Raw genomic sequence first — 18,850 nt, 5'->3', positions numbered from 1 at the left:
GGATGGTATTGATCAAGGCTTCTTTTTGATGAGTATGTAAATGTTCTAGATCCTTGAGGTTTGATGGATTTATTCTATTGCAAACAGGTTTCCATACTTTGATTGAAATATATCTAAAGGAGCACAACTGAAGCTGAATTACTCGTAGGGTTGATTCAGTCTCAACTACAGTCCATTCCGAGGCCTGATGGTAGGCTAGTGTTGTAGCGGCTTAACATAGTGTGGTGTTCAAGTTCTAGACTAGGTCCCAAGATTTTCTACACATTGCAGTTTTCCTCATTCACAAAATTGTTTTGTGTGTGCTTTTACTTTTGAACATTAAATTTTTTTTCGTATCCTTTAATTGTTAAAAGTACTACATAAGTTCCAAATCTTATCGAATAAAAATTTGATGCTGTACTTGGTACCCTCTCCTTTTCAATTGGTATCAGAGGAGGTTCGTGTATTGCGATCTCACAATCGACATGACGATCCCTTGCAACGATATAGCAATTCATGTATATAATTTGATTGTGATTTTGAAACCCTTTCAGACGACTCGTGCATAAACCGGGTAAAATTTGTTGATACTGTTTATCATGAGAAATTACGATTGATAAGGAAAATTGACAGTCTATTTTGTGGAATCTGCATCAGGGATTCCGAAATCCGAGAATGATTTGAAAAAGAGACAACTCTTCAAGAGAAACTAGATGTTCAAATCCAATTAACTAAGGATGCTCTTGCAAAGATCCGTTTGGAAGTTAAACTCGAAGAAAAAAATCTACGTTCCTTGAAGGATTATTAATTTATTTCTAGATTCTTGTCTAAAGAATTGCCGAACATCAGATGACAAACGAGGAATTTGCTTTCTAAAATCCGATGTATCTCTGCCACCGTTAAAAGATTAATGCCAAGAGATCAGTCTCCGATCCAGTCTCCCAATTTATATTTTGTGGCTTGAATGGTCATTACCATTCACAAAAAATCTGAGCAAATGTTTGTTCTTAAATCCACTTCAACAACACATTTATATACCATGCCTACCTTATCCTTGAAAAGGAAACAGTCTAAATAAGAAATAATCTACACCATGGACTTCTTATCTCTCGGGAATAATTGAGTTCCTTCTATCTTTAAGGCTTAATGACCCCGATTAAATTAATCCATTCTGCTGTCATAGTCAAAATACGACTGGGTGCTAACTTAGCCGTTTGTGTTTGTCATCATGTCTAATTGCTATTTTAAAATGTCCGCTAAACAAACTATTACACGTCTTAATGTAAAGACAAGACATTATTTATCCCTCATATGATGAAACCCATTTCAGACCAAGGCTTCTGCGACTGAATCCTTGAGAGAACTCCTAGCAAAATTTACTCAGTTTTATGAACAAAATGGAGATGTCTAAAACTGAATGGGAGGAAATACTAGGAAGCAATCAATGGAAAGGCTTACTGGAACCACTTGATTTAAACCTTCGGAACCTGATACTCCGGTGTGGGGATTTTTGTCAAGGAACATACGACTCATTCGACAGCGATGGACACTCTAAATACTGCGGTAGTTGTCGTTTCGGGAAAACTGGGTTCTTCAAGAAAGTTGCTAATAAGTTGGCAGAAAATGATTACATCGTCGATTCGTTTCTCTATGCAACATCGAAAATCGACCTCCCAAAAGCTTTCTTATGTTTCTCGTACTCCGATGAAGCTTGGAGCACTAAATCTAACTGGATTGGTTACATTGCAGTTAGCACTGACGAAGCTAGTGAAAGATTAGGAAGACGGGAAATATATGTAGCGTGGCGTGGAACGATAAGAACACTTGAATGGATGAATGTTCTTGAGGCTGTGCAGACGTCAGTTAAGACGTTATTGAAGCCGGAAGCGCTAGCTACTACTACTAAGGATGTTCGCCATTGGTATGATTTTTTCACCTGCAAAAATGACAACGATGATGACGGAGACGACGAAGATGATGATCAACCAAAAGTTATGAAAGGTTGGCTTGCAGTTTACAACTCTGATAACCCAAATTCTCAGTTCACCAAGTTAAGTGCAAGAACCCAGTTGCTTACAAAGATAAGAGCACTAGTAACTAAGTACAGAGATGAAAATGTCAGTGTAGTACTTACAGGTCATAGCCTGGGTGCAAGTTTAGCGATTTTAAGCGCGTTTGATTTGGTTGAGAACGGGTTATCTAAAATTCCGGTGACGGCCATCGTATTTGGTTCCCCACAGATAGGGAATGATGCGTTTAAGGAGAGGCTGGATTCGTTTTCTAACCTGCGGATTTTACACGTAAAGAATGAAATCGATCTTCTAACTCACTATCCTAGTAAGTTATTGGGGTATGCTTATACCGGAGTGGAGCTTGTGATTGATACTCGCAAATCGAAAAGTTTGAAGGACTCGAAAAATCCAAGTGATTGGCATAATCTACAAGCTATTCTCCATATAGTTGCAGGTTGGAATGGTAAGGACGGCGAATTTGACTTGAAAGTGAAGAGAAGTGTTGCATTAGTTAACAAATCGTGTGATTATTTGAAGGATGAGGTTTTAGTTCCGGGTTCATGGTGGGTTGAGAGGAACAAAAGGATGGTGCTCAATGAAGATGGGGAATGGATTATGGCAATTCCGGATGAAGAGGATTTACCTGTACTTGAAGAGTACTGATGTAATGTAATTTCATTTATTTCGATATTTACTGCTGAAAGGGGTTGTGCGTCTTTGTTGAATTCTTTTGTGGAATAAGGCGTTATTGTTTTGTTTTGTTGGTCTGTCGGCAGACAACATTGGTTCGGAATCCAGGTTGCGGGTCTTAACACCCAACGAACTCTACCACTAGCTTTTTAAAGCAAATGTGTCTTATACGGGCTAAGTGTAATCACGGATCAGGCGATAATAACGTAGATTTATATTGTATCATGTGTCTTTCTTTCTTTCTTTCTTTCTTTCTTTTTTTTTTTTTTTTGTTTGTTAATGAATGTGAAAATCCGAAAAAACTTATAATGAATCGGTGGCGTGCCCAACCCAACTAGTTGGTTATTTTGTTAAGTGGTGGATATGTATTTATTTATTTTTTCCTTTATGGGCGGCGGAGACTTATGACATTTATTATCATTTCTTTTCTTTTATATACTTTATAAAGAGTGTACGTTTGTGGACTACTATGGGTTGAAAATAATTGAATATAAATGGATGAATTCTTGGAACATCGAACATGCTTATGACATGGTGGGGCATAACATTAGGCGTTCCCCACGTGACCACTTAGGCGTCGCCTACGTGATCCATCTTTTCATCAATGGCCAATTAACGGGAACCCTATAAATAGAGTTTCATTCATCTAAAATAAAACGCACCAACAAACTATCTATTTTATCTCCTGATAAAATATAATCTTTATATTATCAATTTGTTTAAAGTTAAAAAAGAATGGCTAGATTTTCTTGCAATGATGATGTTGCACTTATTGGTGCCTGGTGTTCTGTTGCAACAGATCCAATAATTGGAAATGACCAGGAAAGCGTTGCCTTTTGGGATCGGGTTAGAGTTGAATACAGAACCGCACGACAAGCTGAGACGGTTAGGAATAACAATTCATTGCGGCAGAGGATTAAGATGTTGGATAGAGAAGTCAAAAGATATGTACGTTATGTTAGGCGTTATTTTATGAACTTACCCAATGGATGAGACAATAAACGTGCGGTGAATATAATTTAAAATTATCAATTATTATTTTTGCTGTTAATGAAAACCTCGTATTAACACCTTTTATTAGTTTAACTCCAGTACCACCAAGGTAGAATTGATTATGAAGATGATTAACAATATGGAAAAAGATGAAGACATGATGCGGTGTTTCATGTATTGAAATTACAGTTTCCAATGGTGTATGAACCAGAGATCTTTGAACAACCAGCTAATATTCCTCCTCCGCAATATGGAGGCGAGATATAAAAACATCAGCACCTCCATCACAGGTTTTATGGGTACACCTATTTATAAACCCTCACGAGATTCAACTCGTCCAGTAGGGTCGCCTAATGGTTGAAAGGATTGTTACACGGGCTAAGTGTAATCGCGGGTCAGGCGACAATGACATAGATTTAAAATGTTTCCGTATTTTTATTTTTATTTTATTTTTGGTCTTTGTTTTTAATTTATGAATGTATGTGGTAATGACCCAATATAATTTTTTTGGTTAAATAAATGTAGATGTGTCTTGTGAAAAGGACATAGTTATGTTATTTTTCCATGCATTATTAATAATGAATGTTTTTGTTTTTTCTTTTTGGTTTGTTAAAAGATACTTGAGTATTGTATCCACGTATCTTAATACGAATCTTCAAACATGAAATATATTATTTTTCTTTATTTGATTTCCCTACCCACGTGATTCTGACATCCACTTCATGGTGTAGTGTTTAATTGACGGTGTAATGACAAGTTCTAAATTATCAACTGAGTTGGTTTTCGTTAAAAAGTAAGGTTTGTATGATAACAATAATCAACCTTTAAAAAAGGTTTTGGGTGTTTTTGAGCAGTGATTGTCTTTTGGATTAGGGAAAAAAGGGTTGTGCGTAAATAGTTGTTGATGGTGGATTTTAGTTCAGGGCTAAAATTGTAAAACCAGTATTTTATGCGCTATCACCCTGCAAAGGGAAAAGCCGTTTAAGAAATGATGAGTGCAGAAAATCTCTTCATTGTATTTGAAGCAATTCAATAAATACGCGAAATTCACCCAGAATGGTGCGTGCAACAACAATCCCAAATATTCTGTGAATTTTATTAGCATTATTGATTAATACATTATTTGCCTAGTATTTTCCGTGCTATGTTCTCAGCCGAACTCTCATTATTGACATGACATGACGATTGAGTGTTCACTCTCAACATAGTAGCATGAATCTCTCAAAGTGCCAATATAGAGATGTGCATGAAATACCCACACATGCTACATCACTCTCTGACAGAGAGAGACTCGCATCGACGCGCTTTGGTTAGTCCGATCGAGCATGCTTAATACCCTTAAGGGAAATCTAGACTGTCCATATCAGTTTCAGAAACGATTGCGGCCACACAAGTTGGCCGCACAATTTAACAAGCCTAGCCAAACACTGGAAGGAATAGACAATCGTCGTGATGACCAACGGTGGGCCCACTAATGCCCTAACCGACCGAACATTACCCATGCATCTTCCAACGCTGTCAAACGCCAACCCTAAGTAGGGTGGTCGCGCTGTTTGCGAGAAGCTCGATCGAGCATGGACTGTCCAAGACGGTCTTAAAATCATCACAACCGTCCAACTTCGCAAGCATGGTTGGAAGGATTAGATCATCCCATGAATGATTGGGGAAGCGCTAACACACATGTTAGGGGGCTCATTCTGGCCTTACCTGATCGGTTAGCTCACGACATGTTCATGGAGCAATGAACGTCTGCTCAAAACATGGCGAGCGTGATGCTTTCAAGGGTCGCGGAAGTCCACTAGCGTCTCAAATCGATCACAACCATCCAACTTAGCCATCCTATTTGGATGTCTTAGATCGCATCTAGGACCATCAGGAAGGTGCACATATGTTCATCGTCAGCCCAACGTGGGCCCCACACGATCAGTATTCCCTAAGGAGAAACACAGCTCACCAAATCGTTTGGAAAAAGTCACGTGTGCATGACTGTTTCAAAACCCTAATTAGGGTTTGCGACAATGGATATCTATCGTAGTTCGATCACGTCCATCCATCTTCGCCAGCCTAAACGGAGGGTGTAGAAATAGACTCAAGAAGTCCCAAGGATGTTGATGTGATCACTATGGGCCCACCTGTGCGTGTAACCGGTCGGCCTAGGAAGACTATGGCCAGGCGCCTCGAAACGCGCTCCCAAAGATGGCATGTCACGCGACCTTTAATCTTTTGCGGCAATGGATTTCTGTCGCAAATCGATCACGGTCACTCATCTTTGCCGGTCAAATTGAGTGGCGTAGATCGAACCTTCATGGGACCGAGAGGTATAAACATGCACAACAATGGGCTGTCTCCACGCATGACCGGTCGGTCCCACCAAAAAAAGCGCCCATGCTTGAATTCGATCAACCCAAAGCGGATGTTTCACACCTCTTTAAAAACCCTAAAATCCATCAACGGCAGCAACCATGCGCCGTAAATCATCTCGTCCGTCCAACTTTGCCAGCTTGGGCGGACGGCTTAGATTTAAATTTAGGCGACCAGTGAAGCGCCTCAGTGATCACCGTCCGCCACTCTACCACAATGAGTGATTGACCAGATGGTAGCCTGCCCATGCGGCCTCCAAACGATCACTCGAAGATGGTTGGACATGCTACCATTTTAAGACGCTTAATCCGCGACTTATTCAGTTAAGCTTTAAAACAGCGATGCTTCATGCATATTGATTGTTTTCGATGAATTACATGCATAAAGCATACATGATATTTCATGAATATCAATTCTTTAAATAACTTAGTTGTTTAACTTAATAACACCGTATGCTATTTCCTGCGGTGGGTCCCACGACTCGATCCGCTCATTCGAGACATCAAACATGTCACAAACTGGGGAATACTTACTGAGATATTGGTCTAGCGGTTTACAGCGTGCAGCGTGCAACGTGCCATTATGAGAATGTGTCAAGAAAATATGGACGGTTAACAATGATAAGGGAAGTGGGCAAAGACGTGATCATGTGACAATCACTATCCGTACATGACCCCACTACTCTATCACTTCACCTCCTCCACTTCCTACGAGATGAGGGTTGCTATCAATGACTTGTGTAAATAGGTCATTCACCTATTTCCAAACGACAAGAAAACCAAGTGTTGTTAACTACGTATCCAGAAAACACCCAGAACTGATAGCTTACATTATGCAAGCCAGTTCAATATTCTGATACAAGTCATAAACATCCAACACCTTCACAATCTCAACACCTTCTTCGCTTCCCTCCCTAAGATCAACCCCATCTCCTTCACCTTGTGACCGAATTTAATCTGGAACGACCATTTCTTGGTTTAGTCCAGAGTCTTACAGATTGATTTCTCGAACCTAAAAGCATTCCCGTGCAGTGCATTTGTTTAGGGTTTGAACTCGTTTCTCATAAACACACCCCAAATTACCAAAAACAGCAGAATCAGTTTTCACCCATAAATAATTGGCGACCACAGTGGGAGATTGATCTCTCGGTTGCAAAATCAGTTTCTCAAAATTCATTCCAGTTTTCTCAATTTCAAAAGGGTAGATCTTAGATTCAATTCAATCATTAGATTCAATTTAGGTTCAACAACCAATTTCAATTCCGGTGTTCCATTCACTAAGAAGTTTCACAAAAATGTTATTTCAAGCAATGCTACTGGAAATACCTTGGATAGCTGAGAACCAGTAAATCTCCCGGATGAAAGGACCAGAAAGCCGCGTGGAGACACAAGACGCGACTACTACTTAGAATAACGCAACGGCTTCTCTCGAGATCCGGATGGAGCAATCACTTTTTCTAAAACACCACAAGTGTTGTATGGAGCAAGCCAGAAATGCCTCAAAGGGTCCACACCCAGAAAGACAAAGTGAAGATTCGCGTAGCCGTTGTTTCAGTATGGAGATAGTCGACAACAAATTCAACACCAGTGAAGTCCTGGGAAGACACCTGCAGAGGTCACAAAAGAAAAGGTCTATATCTATTCCGCTACTGCTACCAATTTAAGATCAGGAGTATCCGCTATCACTTCATCAACCAAACGCGTAGATCCAGAATGTGGTGTAATTCCGGGAATTTGTACATCTAAGAGAACAACCTCAAGAAGATAACGATGCCCGCGTCATAATGCCGAGAAAGAATCCGCAGTTTGGGCGAATCACTCAAGAATGTTTCAGCGAAACAACGAACATCCAAATGATCAGGAGATGACGGAACCGAGGTATTGTCACTGCCGCTGATTCATTCATCGCTTTACCAGTGAATGCAACGGCCTGAAGCATTTTCTCCAAAGGAAGATTAACTCAGGAGAGTTACCCCCTTTCTCTGAAGATTAACGTGCGCAGTTTCATCGAAGTGATCGAACCAACTACGGGTTTCTCGAGGCGCGCCATAACAACTTGGATTCGAAGTGATCACCCTTGAAGAATTCAAGTCTCGTTCAACCGAGATCTTGTGAACAAGTAAGTTTCGTTAAACAATTTTACATTTTAAAAGCCTGCTGGGGACTTGACGTATGCGTCCCACATCGAGGAAGGAAGTCAATGATGCAATTGTTCTTAGACACCACATTATCTTCCCTTTATATTTTTTACATTTTGTGCAACATTCGCAATTTTACGAGATACTTAGAATGATCGAATTCAAAACCAGAATGCCGGCTTTCAGCCGATTCAAACACAATTCGTTTCAGAAAGTCATTCATAAAATCATCTCAAAAATAAACCAATTCAAAAATTCAATCACCTACTAGTTCAAGAACCATAAAATCAAACTGTGAAAGGAATTCCTTACATCACTCAAGACAACTAAAAGGGAAATACAAAAGAAAATGCGCAAGTATTCAAGGGAAGTCTTTCAGCAACAACTCATTCTTCTTGGGAAGAGCGCCTTTCATTTTCGCGGAGAACAGCCTGCTTCAGCTTCAAGTCCAAGGATAGCCTCTCGATCTCCTCCTCTTTCCGAGCAATGAAGTCCACGGAGCGAACTTCGGTTGTTTCATCTTGCAGCTTCTGGATTTTAGAAAACCCTTCATAGAACCAGGAAGCATTGAATTCAAACTTCATAAACATATCTCAGTGGAACTCCCAGTTTAAAATCACCTCCTCAGTGCACCCAGTCACGCTGCTCATGAAATGAATGGAGGATAAAGCTTCTTCGACACGTCGGACCGACATGCAATACAACCTTCAACCTTATGTAAGCGGTTTCACTGAAGCAGCAAGAGAAAAACCACCGAGATACAACATCCTATGTGTCCAAAACCGCCAAAACTCCAACCTCAGTACCACATTCACGACTTCCGAGATATACCATATCTGGCTTGACGGCAACAAAATAGGTGAGAGACGCTTTCAGAGTTTCGTCTCCCGTAGAATAAGTAGTTGCATTACCGAAGGAGGTCGCACCCGGGACTTAAGAGGTACATACGAACTCTCCAAGAGCTTCTTCATATTTGCACAACCTGTTAGTTAAGTCATCCGCATAAGGGAACTTCCCTACTCCTCAAAGACACGATCCAAAGATGATAAAGTCAAAGGAGTGTGTCTGAGGACTTCTCAACACTACCCATCTCAAGGATGCAGGCAAACTATCATGATGATGATTCCAAGATGTCCAAAAACGAGGATATACTCAAGAGAGCAGACGTATTGTCAAATACCAGCGATATGCCTGGACATCTATAAAACGTAACGAAGACGCAAAGATGGTCTCATGATCAGCAACTCGGGACTGTCTCACTCTTCTCCATTCCATGAGGAAACATCAAGGAAGCTATCTATTCCATCATCAGCTTCTCCCACTAATAACAAGACGATCCCTACCATTATATGAAGACTGCCAAGTTCGTGCAACTAGCTACCACGCCTCTCCCCCTGCCGGTCTCTTCTGATCATAGCTGCTGCCAAGAATCATTGTTTCTCGCCAGAGCTTCACCATAACAACAACCACTACGGACAGAGAGCCATGTAACGCACGCTTGGGGACTGAGACTCAGCATGAAATTCCTTCACCGTCAGTCAAGGACTTATTCAACACAAGAGAGACTGTCAATCAAGAAGCATATAATTTACAAGGGAAAATCAAACTGAAGGAGAAGCCGCTTCAACGCTCTCTCCATAAGAAGCCGCTTCAACGCACGCTCTCTCTTGAAGCCACTTCGAAGCTCTCTCCAGAAGAAGCCGCTTCGACGCACTCTTTCCTGAAGCCACTTCAGCGCTCTCTTCAGAGGCCGAAGCCGCTTCAACACCTTACCAGAAAATGCAATGGAAGTACGTCTTTCAAGAGAAAATAAGCTCGGGATAGTTACACATGGGGACTGCTAGCACAGGAGGCCTTCAAGTCCCTCAACCGGTTTATTTCTGATATCAGCAATCATCACTGTTGAAGCTTTACGAGCCGCAGAAAATTCACAACATGAAGACGTACATGTGCATCAAAGACTCCAAAGTACAAATCGAAGATGTTTTCACGTGTCCAGCCACACCATCGATTCTGAAGTATAACTGGGGACTGCTCATCGCATCCTATTCCATACAACCATCCAAGATTCAGAAGATGGTTCAAAGGATGTTGCTTGAAACGAAGTCCTTGAAGACTGATAGCGGCACGTCGACAACGGAACTCCTCTCATCCTTTCTACTTCACTTAACGGCTATGGAGGATTATTCCCATACAAGCATCCCCAGCATATCATCATCGCAATCATAAAGAGCAAGATGACTGAAAGAAATCATCAAGCAGCTAGTACATGCTTCTTAGGGCAAGCGTCATTCGTACCCTGAAGTGCATCCGCTTCAATGACGAAGCAAACTCTCAATCTCCATCTCATTGTGCCTGGATCCCAGAAAGAGGTTTCGCCATCTGTAATTTTCATATTTTGGAAAATCCCTTCACAGAATCAGGAAGCAGCGAGATAGCGCGGTACTCCCAGATTGCAATTACTTCTTCAGACATGTCCAGTCACATCACACGCGCTATTAATTGGAGACAGAGCCTCCGCACCTAATAAATACGACTCCTGGATCTCCTATTCATGGAAGCATAACACAAGCGATGTAACAAATGGGAGTTACAACGTGAATGAAGGATTATTATTTAATCAATCCCTAGATTCAGCCGCATGAAACAAAGACTACTAAACATCAAAGAAGTGTCGTCAACTCCCGGGCCAATGGTACCTTCACTAGAGTCCTCTCCAAGAGCTGCTTCAACATCCTCTCCCGAAGCCGCTTCAGCACCTTTCTCGGAAGATGCATCAACGTTCTCGTTGGGAGTTGCTTCAACATCTTTTTTCAGAAATTGCTTCAGCAGCCTTTTAAGGATATTCCTCATGCCGGGAAGAAAAAATTTCATCCCTAGCACTTGTTAGCTGAGATGATTCATCGCGCCTCCGCTTTTCCTCAATATTAACCGAAGCCAGGAAAGATTGGACACGCTCTCGAACGATATTCAGATGTACAAGGGACTTGGAATGCAGTTTGAGATCCCAACCAATAGTATGCCTAATCTACCTGAGGCCAACCGACAACATGCTAGGGGAACGCTTACCTGGACGCCTCTCAAACGTGACATGTTCCAAGGACAGGACGACCCATCTCTCCTGGTAACATCTAACTTTGTCTCATAAGTTTTATCTTTATTTGTCACCATCTAATGCCTACCCCACAACAGTGCAACCATTGCGTGCTAGGCAGGGGACTTAAAGTTAATGGTGGATTTTAGTTCAGGGATAAAATTATAAAACCACTATTTTATGCGCTGTCACCCTGCAAAGGGAAAAGCCGTTTAAGAAGTGATGGGTGCATAAAACCTCTTCACTGTATTTGAAGCAATTCAATAAATACACGAAATTCACCCAGAATGGTGCGTGCAACATCAATCCCAAATATTCTGTGAATTTTATTAGCATTATTGATTAATGCATTGTTTGCCTAGTATTTTCCTTGCTATGTTCTCAACCGAACTCTCATTATTGACATGACATGGCGATTGAGTGTTCACTCTCAGCAGAGTAGCATGAATCTACCGAAGTGCCAATATAGAGATATGCATGAAATACCCACACATGCTACATCACTCTCTGACAGAGAGAGTCTCGCATCGACGCGCTTTGGTTAGCCCGATCGAGCATGCTTAATTTCCTTAAGGGAAATATAGACTATCCATATCAGTCTCATAAACGATCGCGGCCACACAAGTTGGCCGCACAATTTAACAAGCCTAGCCAAACACTGGCAGGAATAGACAGTCGTCGTGATGACCAACGGTGGGCCCACTAATGCCCTAATCGACCGAACATTACCCATGCATTTTCCAGCGCTGTCAAACGCCAACCCTAAGTAGGGTGGTCACGCTGTTTGCGAGAATCTCGATCGAGCATGGACTGTCCAAGACGGTCTTAAAATCATCACAACCGTCCAACTTCGCCAGCCTGGTTGGACGGATTAGATCATCACATGAATGATTGGGGAAGCGCTAACACACACGTTAGCGGGCCCATTCTGCCCTTACCTGATCGGTTTGCTCACGGCATGTTCATGGAGCAATGAACATTTTCTCAAACCATGGCGAGTGTGATGCTTTCAAGGGTCGCGGAAGTCCATAACGTCTCAAATCGATCACAACCATCCAACTTAGCCAGCCTATTTGGATGGATTAGATCGCATATAGGACCATCAAGAAGGTGCACATATATTTATCGTTAGGCCAACGTGGGCCCCACAAGATCGGTCTTCCTTAAGAAGATGCACAACTCACCAAATCTTTTGGAAAAAGTCACGTGTGCGTGACAGTTTCAAAACCCTAATTAGGGTTTGCGGCAATGCATATCTGTCTTAGTTCGATCACGTCCATCCATCTTCACCAGCCTAAACAGAGGGTGTAGATATAGACTCAAGAAGTCCCAAGGATGTTGACGTGATCACGATGGGTCGACCTGTGCGTGTAACCGGCCGGCCTAGGCAGACTATGGCCAGGCGTCTCGAAACGCACGTCCAAAGATGGCATGTCACGCGACCTTTAATCGTTTGCGGCAATGGATTTCTTTCACAAATCCATCACGGTCACTCATTTTTGCGGGTCAAATTGAGTGGCGTAGATCGAACCTTCATGGGACCGAGAGGTGTAGAGATGCACAACAGTGGGCCGTCTCCACGCATGACCGGTCGGTCCCACCAAAACAATCGTCCATGCTTGAATCCGATCAACCCAAAGGAGTTTTTCCGCACCTCTTTAAAAACCCTAAAATCCATCAACGGCAGCAAACATGCGCCGTAAATCATCTCGTCCATCCAACTTTGCCATCTTGGACGGACGGCTTAGATTTAAATTTAGGCGACCAGTGAAGCGCCTCAGTGATCACCGTCCGCCACTCTACCATAGTGAGTGATCGACCAGATGGTGACCTTCCCATGCGGCCTCCAAACAATCACTCGAAGATGGTTGGACATGCTACCATTTTAAGACGCTTAATCCGCGACTTATTCAGTTAAGCTTTAAAACAGCGATGCTTCATGCATATTGATTGTTTTCGATGCATTACATGCATCGAGCATACACGATATTTCATGAATACCAATTCTTTAAATAACTTAGTTGTTTAACTTAATAGCACCATATGCTATTTCCTGCGGTGGGTCCCACGACTCGATCTACTCATTCGAGACATCCAACATGTCACAAACTGGGGTATACTTACTAGGGTATTGGTCTGGCGGTTTACAGCGTGCAACGTGCCATTACGAGAATGTGTCAGGAAAAGGTGGACGGTTAACAATGATGAGGGAAGTGGGAAAAGATGTGATCATGTGACAATCACTATCCGTACACGACCCCACTACTCCATCACTTCACCTCCTCCACTTCATACGAGATGAGGGTTGCTCTCAATGACTTGTATAAATAGGTCCTTCACCTATTTCCAAACGACAAGAAAACCAAATGTTGTTAACTACGTATCCAGAAAACACCCAGAACTGATAGCTTACATTATGCAAGCCAGTTCAATATTTTGATACAAGTCATAAACAACCAACACCTTCACAATCTCAACACCTTCTTCCCTTCCCTACCTAAGATCAACCCCATCTCCTTCACCTTGTGACCGAATTGAATCTGGAACGACCATTTCTTAGTTTATTCCAGAGTCTTACAGATTGATTTCTCGAACCTAAAAGCACTCCCGTGCAGTGCATTTGTTTAGGGTTTGAACTCGTTTCTCATAAACACACCCCAAATTACCAAAAATAGCAGAATTAGTTTTCACCCATAAACAATAGTAAGGGGTGTTTATTAATAGTTAGGTCATTTAAAAAAATAGGCTTCATCAAATCCATAATAGACCCTTTATAAATAGTATGGGTATTCAGCCTAACTCAAACACCCTCAATTACTCTTTGTTTCGTTATCTCCTTTTTTATTTTATCATACCCTATCTGCTTTTATTTACCATAATATGCCTGGATATGAAACCGCCGAGGATGTATCTTTAATTCATGCTTATTGTTTGGTTGCTAGTTAACCTTTCATAGAAAGATCTATGGACGGGAGGGTGTTTTGGAAGCGCATTCCTGACGGAATACAGAGCAGCAATGGGCGACAACACTGCAAGAAATTTAAAGCCAATACAACAAAGAATCTCAAACTTGAAAAAAGATGTAAAGAGATATGTAGGTCATGTGGGAGTTTATTGCCGGGGAATGGCTGCTGGAGGTTGTAACGTTGCAACGCCTGTAAGTTTATTAAACAATAATTATTTACAATATTTTTTTGAGACATTATCACTACACTAACACACTAAATGAATTTCACTCAGTACCGTGAAGGCCAAATTGCATATGATGAGGATGGTGATCACAGAAAAAGATGGACACATGCAGCGGTTTTCGAGATTCTAAAGACGCAATTTGATGGGGAGTATAATCCTGAGATCTTTCATCGCCCGATAGAAGATCATCCACAAGATGAAGCCGAAGATTAAGACAACAATAGCTGATGTAATGGTTTTGTGGGTAAACCTCTTTGTAAACCCTCACGAGACTAAACTCGTCCAGTAAGGTCTCCTGATAGTTGAAAGGCTTGCTGCACGGGCTAAGTGTAATCGTTGGTCACACGACAATGACGTCTATTTATAATATTTCTGTGTTTTTGTTTTTTTTTTGGTCCTTTGGCATGTAATTGTATCAGTGTGCGCATGTCTGAGTCTAGTTTAATTAATATGGAAGGATATAACTTTTAATCATCCCCGAACACATATGTACACAACATTTATTATTCATATCTCTTGAATTTGAATCGACTTGTCACACCGACTTCCTTATAAAATCACTTGGATTAGTACCATTGGTAAAGTGTGGTCCACCTATTCAAAATAATAATTTAATTTCATATGGACAAAAGAGTTCCTATTCCGAAAGACAGGTCGATGACACTTATCTAGCGGGGAGACATGTAACAACTTTTTTACAACACTAACATTGAATGAGATTTTACACCCGTGATGGGTGACTCATAGGGACAACATATCTCTTATTCTTTCCTATAAATAGAGTCCCTTGGCACAAAATGGAATACATAATCTTGAACATCTTATTTACTTTTTACTTCTATTATATTATAAGATTTTTTCCAAATGTATGCTGGATTCACCGTTCAGGAAGATATTGCAATTGTTGCTGGATGGGTTAGTGTATTGACAACTCCGGTGATAGAAGGGGTTGATAGACCCCCCAAAACATATGGCATCTGGTCCATAACCGTTTTGTAGAAAACTTTTCGAATCCCAACTGTAGATCGAAGCAAGCTATAAGAATCAAGGTTGAGAGTATAAAAAGAGAGGTGAAATTGTATGTTAGCCTCCAAGCCAGACTAATTATAGACGTTCCACCAGCAATCATTACAGTGGATATGGATATCGTAAGTAATTACAATAATAAATATTGGTTTTAAAAAAACATATTTTTGTTCCATCCTCTATCATTTGATTATTTGTTCGCTTCATGCAGGAAACAATGACCAAAGCATATTTCCTTGGAAAAAAAGGACGCCCTTTCAGGTTTTACCAATGTTACGTCCTTATGAAGAACGCCTTCGACGAGTACAATCCAAGGAGGTTGGATAGGCGCGCACCATATTGTAACAACACCATTTTTATTGGTTTTGTGGGTATACCTCTTGTAAACTCTCCCGAGATACCACTCGGCCGCTAGGGACACCTACCGTTTTAAAGGCTTGTTGGAGGTACTAAGTGCAACCGCGGTGAGTGCGACAGTGACTTAGACTATTATTGCACTTGTACATCGCATCAACGAAATATCTTGTGTAACAATCCTAAATTAATGAAATAAAATAAATCTTATTTGAATTCACCAAGATTATTACTCACCATTAGTATTCTCAGGAAATATATATGTTGATAATCACGAAGATTCTTGTGTTCCAAATTAGACAAACATTCGTATCATATCCTATCCAACAACTAAACGTGAGGACCACCAATGTTATCCAGTGTTATAAGTTGTCACTATATTCTAACAGAGCTCAGTGGACACCCAATCTCAAAAACTAAAATAAAATACAAATAACGAATTCCTATTTGAAAACACTGCCTGACATGTTGCATTATTAACACCGAGTCAGAATTAATGACCCATGTCTAGAACACTATCATACTGTTTGGTTAACACGTATCAGTTTAGAGTGTGTCGAAGGGAGGACACATCCCTTAATATCCTATACAAAGAGTCATTTGTATAGATAATTACACACCACAAGTCTGAACATCCTATTTAATCTCTACATCTAATATTTTTTATTTTTATTATGCAATATGGATCCTGCATCAACCCTCAAGAGCAAAACACATTTATAGCGTCATGGATCGCAGTAATGTCAGTTCCAGTTGTAGAAGGAGATGAAACAAATAAAGATAAGTTTTGGCAACTGGTACATAACCATTTTGCTGCAGACTTTTTGAATACTAAGCAAAGAACAAGAGATGATATAAGACTCATTGTTAGAAGAATACTCAGGCATGTTAGGATGTATGTTATCATTCCAAGCTAAGATATTCAGAAACCTCGCATCTGGTTATGATACAAATAATATCGTAAGTAATTATTGCTTTCATTCCTTATTTGTAAAATATTATTTTTGCAGACGTAATGAATGGTTTAGTGTTGAGTGCATGTAGGAATCGATGGCGAAAAGACAGTTCTTACAGGAAAATGATTTCATTTTTGAGTTTTATGAATGCTACCTTCTTTTGAAGGACGCCATGGATGACTTCAACAAGTTGGCGCTAGCAAGGCACATGGGGCAATGTCACAACACCGTTTTTATTGGTTTTATGGGTATACCTCTTGCAAACCCTCCCGAGAGACCACTCGCCCGATAGGGACACCTACCGATTTAAAGGCTTGTTGGGCGTGTATTATTGAACTTTTATATCGGATCGCCGTACGTGTACTAATTTTAAATTAATGACATAAATAAGATTATGTTTTAATTCGCTTAAATTGTTACTGGACGTTGTATCCTAAAACATATCTTTGGGGACAAAAAACACAATCATCATAAAAAATTATCCTATTATTCATTCTGACAAGGTAAACTGTGAATGATAAATCAAGGAAAAGATTTAAAGTGTCTAACATGTCGGTTTTTTTATGGGGTCTCTCAACCAACTTGCAAAACCAGATAAGTCTTACACATCATTGCTACAGGAAATGACTGTTACACAAAGTCCTTTATAAAATCACTTGTTGCCAACCAAAATTATAATGCCAAATATAAGATATTCCGATCTATCCAGCTATATCTTCTCCGGGAATATCGGTTCATCTAGTTACTTATATCCGGCAAGCACAACACACATATAATGGCTTCATATACCGTGGAAGAGGATGTTGCAATTACAAAAGCGTGGACAAGTATTATTACCCTTCCCTAGGTTGACCATCATTTGGTTCCGTCTAATATGGTTTGGAACCGCATATTCGAAAATTACACACAACAATTCACAAATATTCATCAAAGAACATCGGCAACTATAAAGGGTAGGCTCGGAGTACTAAAAAACGGAGTGAGGGTTTACGTACGTTACCAAATTTTTTTTTATATTTCCCAGAACCGATCTTCTCTATGGACGTTGAGAGGCTTGTAAGTGGTTTATCTTTTTACTCCGACCCGTTGGTCGTATTCTTCGTCAAAAACACTAACCTGCTTATAACGTTTTTTTGTAGGAGCGATATGCAAACATGAAACACGCTCGGGGTACGGGAAAAGAATTCATGTTTTATCAATGCTACTTAATCATGAAGGCCAACTTCCCGGAACTAAACACGATACAACTATCACCTAATACTCCTCAGGATGGAGAGGAAGATTAAAACAACCGGATCAACGACATTACTGGTTTTGTGGGTATATCTCTATGTAAACCCCCAGGAAATAAAACTCGTCCGTTATGGCCAAATGCTATGTGTTGCCACGCTTCCGGCGAAATTTACCTACGTTTACAATTCAATAATCGTTTAGAATTATGTAATCAGTATATCCATGTAACCCCAATCTCAATGTCACTTATTGAATTTAAAAAATATATGCTTGAGTACGTCACTGGAACCTTGGTGATCTTTATTCCTAATGGTTTACCTTTAAATTATCGTTCACGGCGACAAAGTTTACATGAAGAGAGTGATGTAGAACATAAGAGTATAAACGGTAAGAGTGTAAATAAGGTGTAGCAGAAAAAGGTCAAACAAATATAAAACTGGGACGCCATTCCTAATGGCGTCTCCTAGAATATATTTGCGAATGTTCGCTGAGATGCCATTCGTAACGGCGTCTGATGCTTTTTAGAGACGCCATTTCTAATGGCGTCCCAGTGTTGTTCCATCTCACACCCAAAAAAAATGAAGACAACCCTGTGAGTTTTGGAGAACTGAGACACTTAAACGACACTTTTGGGGGAGAAATTTGAATCTTTCCCCCATTAGACTAAGCCTTATTATGTGAGGCTTGCAACTCCTGTATTTTTGTGCTATTGTACAATCGAAAGTGAAGAGAAGTGTTGAATTTTTGTGCTATTGTAAATCGTGTGATTATTTGAAGGATGAGATTTTAGTTCCAGGTTCATGGTGGGTTGAGAGGAACAAAA

The 18,850-nt window shown here is 40.5% G+C and overlaps 1 protein-coding gene across 1 annotated transcript; it reads left to right on the top strand.

Annotated features, from left to right (window-relative positions):
• Positions 1–1,278: 1,278 nt before the first annotated feature.
• LOC113338305 (phospholipase A1-IIdelta-like) lies at positions 1,279–2,747 on the top strand. The gene has a single exon (XM_026583750.1). It carries the CDS (start codon positions 1,368–1,370, stop codon positions 2,652–2,654), a length of 1,287 nt encoding a protein of 428 aa, XP_026439535.1. The 5' UTR covers positions 1,279–1,367; the 3' UTR covers positions 2,655–2,747.
• The last annotated feature ends 16,103 nt before the right edge of the window (positions 2,748–18,850 follow it).

Source organism: Papaver somniferum, unplaced genomic scaffold (assembly GCF_003573695.1).
Source record: "Papaver somniferum cultivar HN1 unplaced genomic scaffold, ASM357369v1 unplaced-scaffold_19, whole genome shotgun sequence".
Taxonomy (NCBI): Eukaryota; Viridiplantae; Streptophyta; class Magnoliopsida; order Ranunculales; family Papaveraceae; genus Papaver; species Papaver somniferum.
Note: the sequence above shows the minus strand (reverse complement) of the source record. Positions and strands in the feature narration are given on the sequence as shown.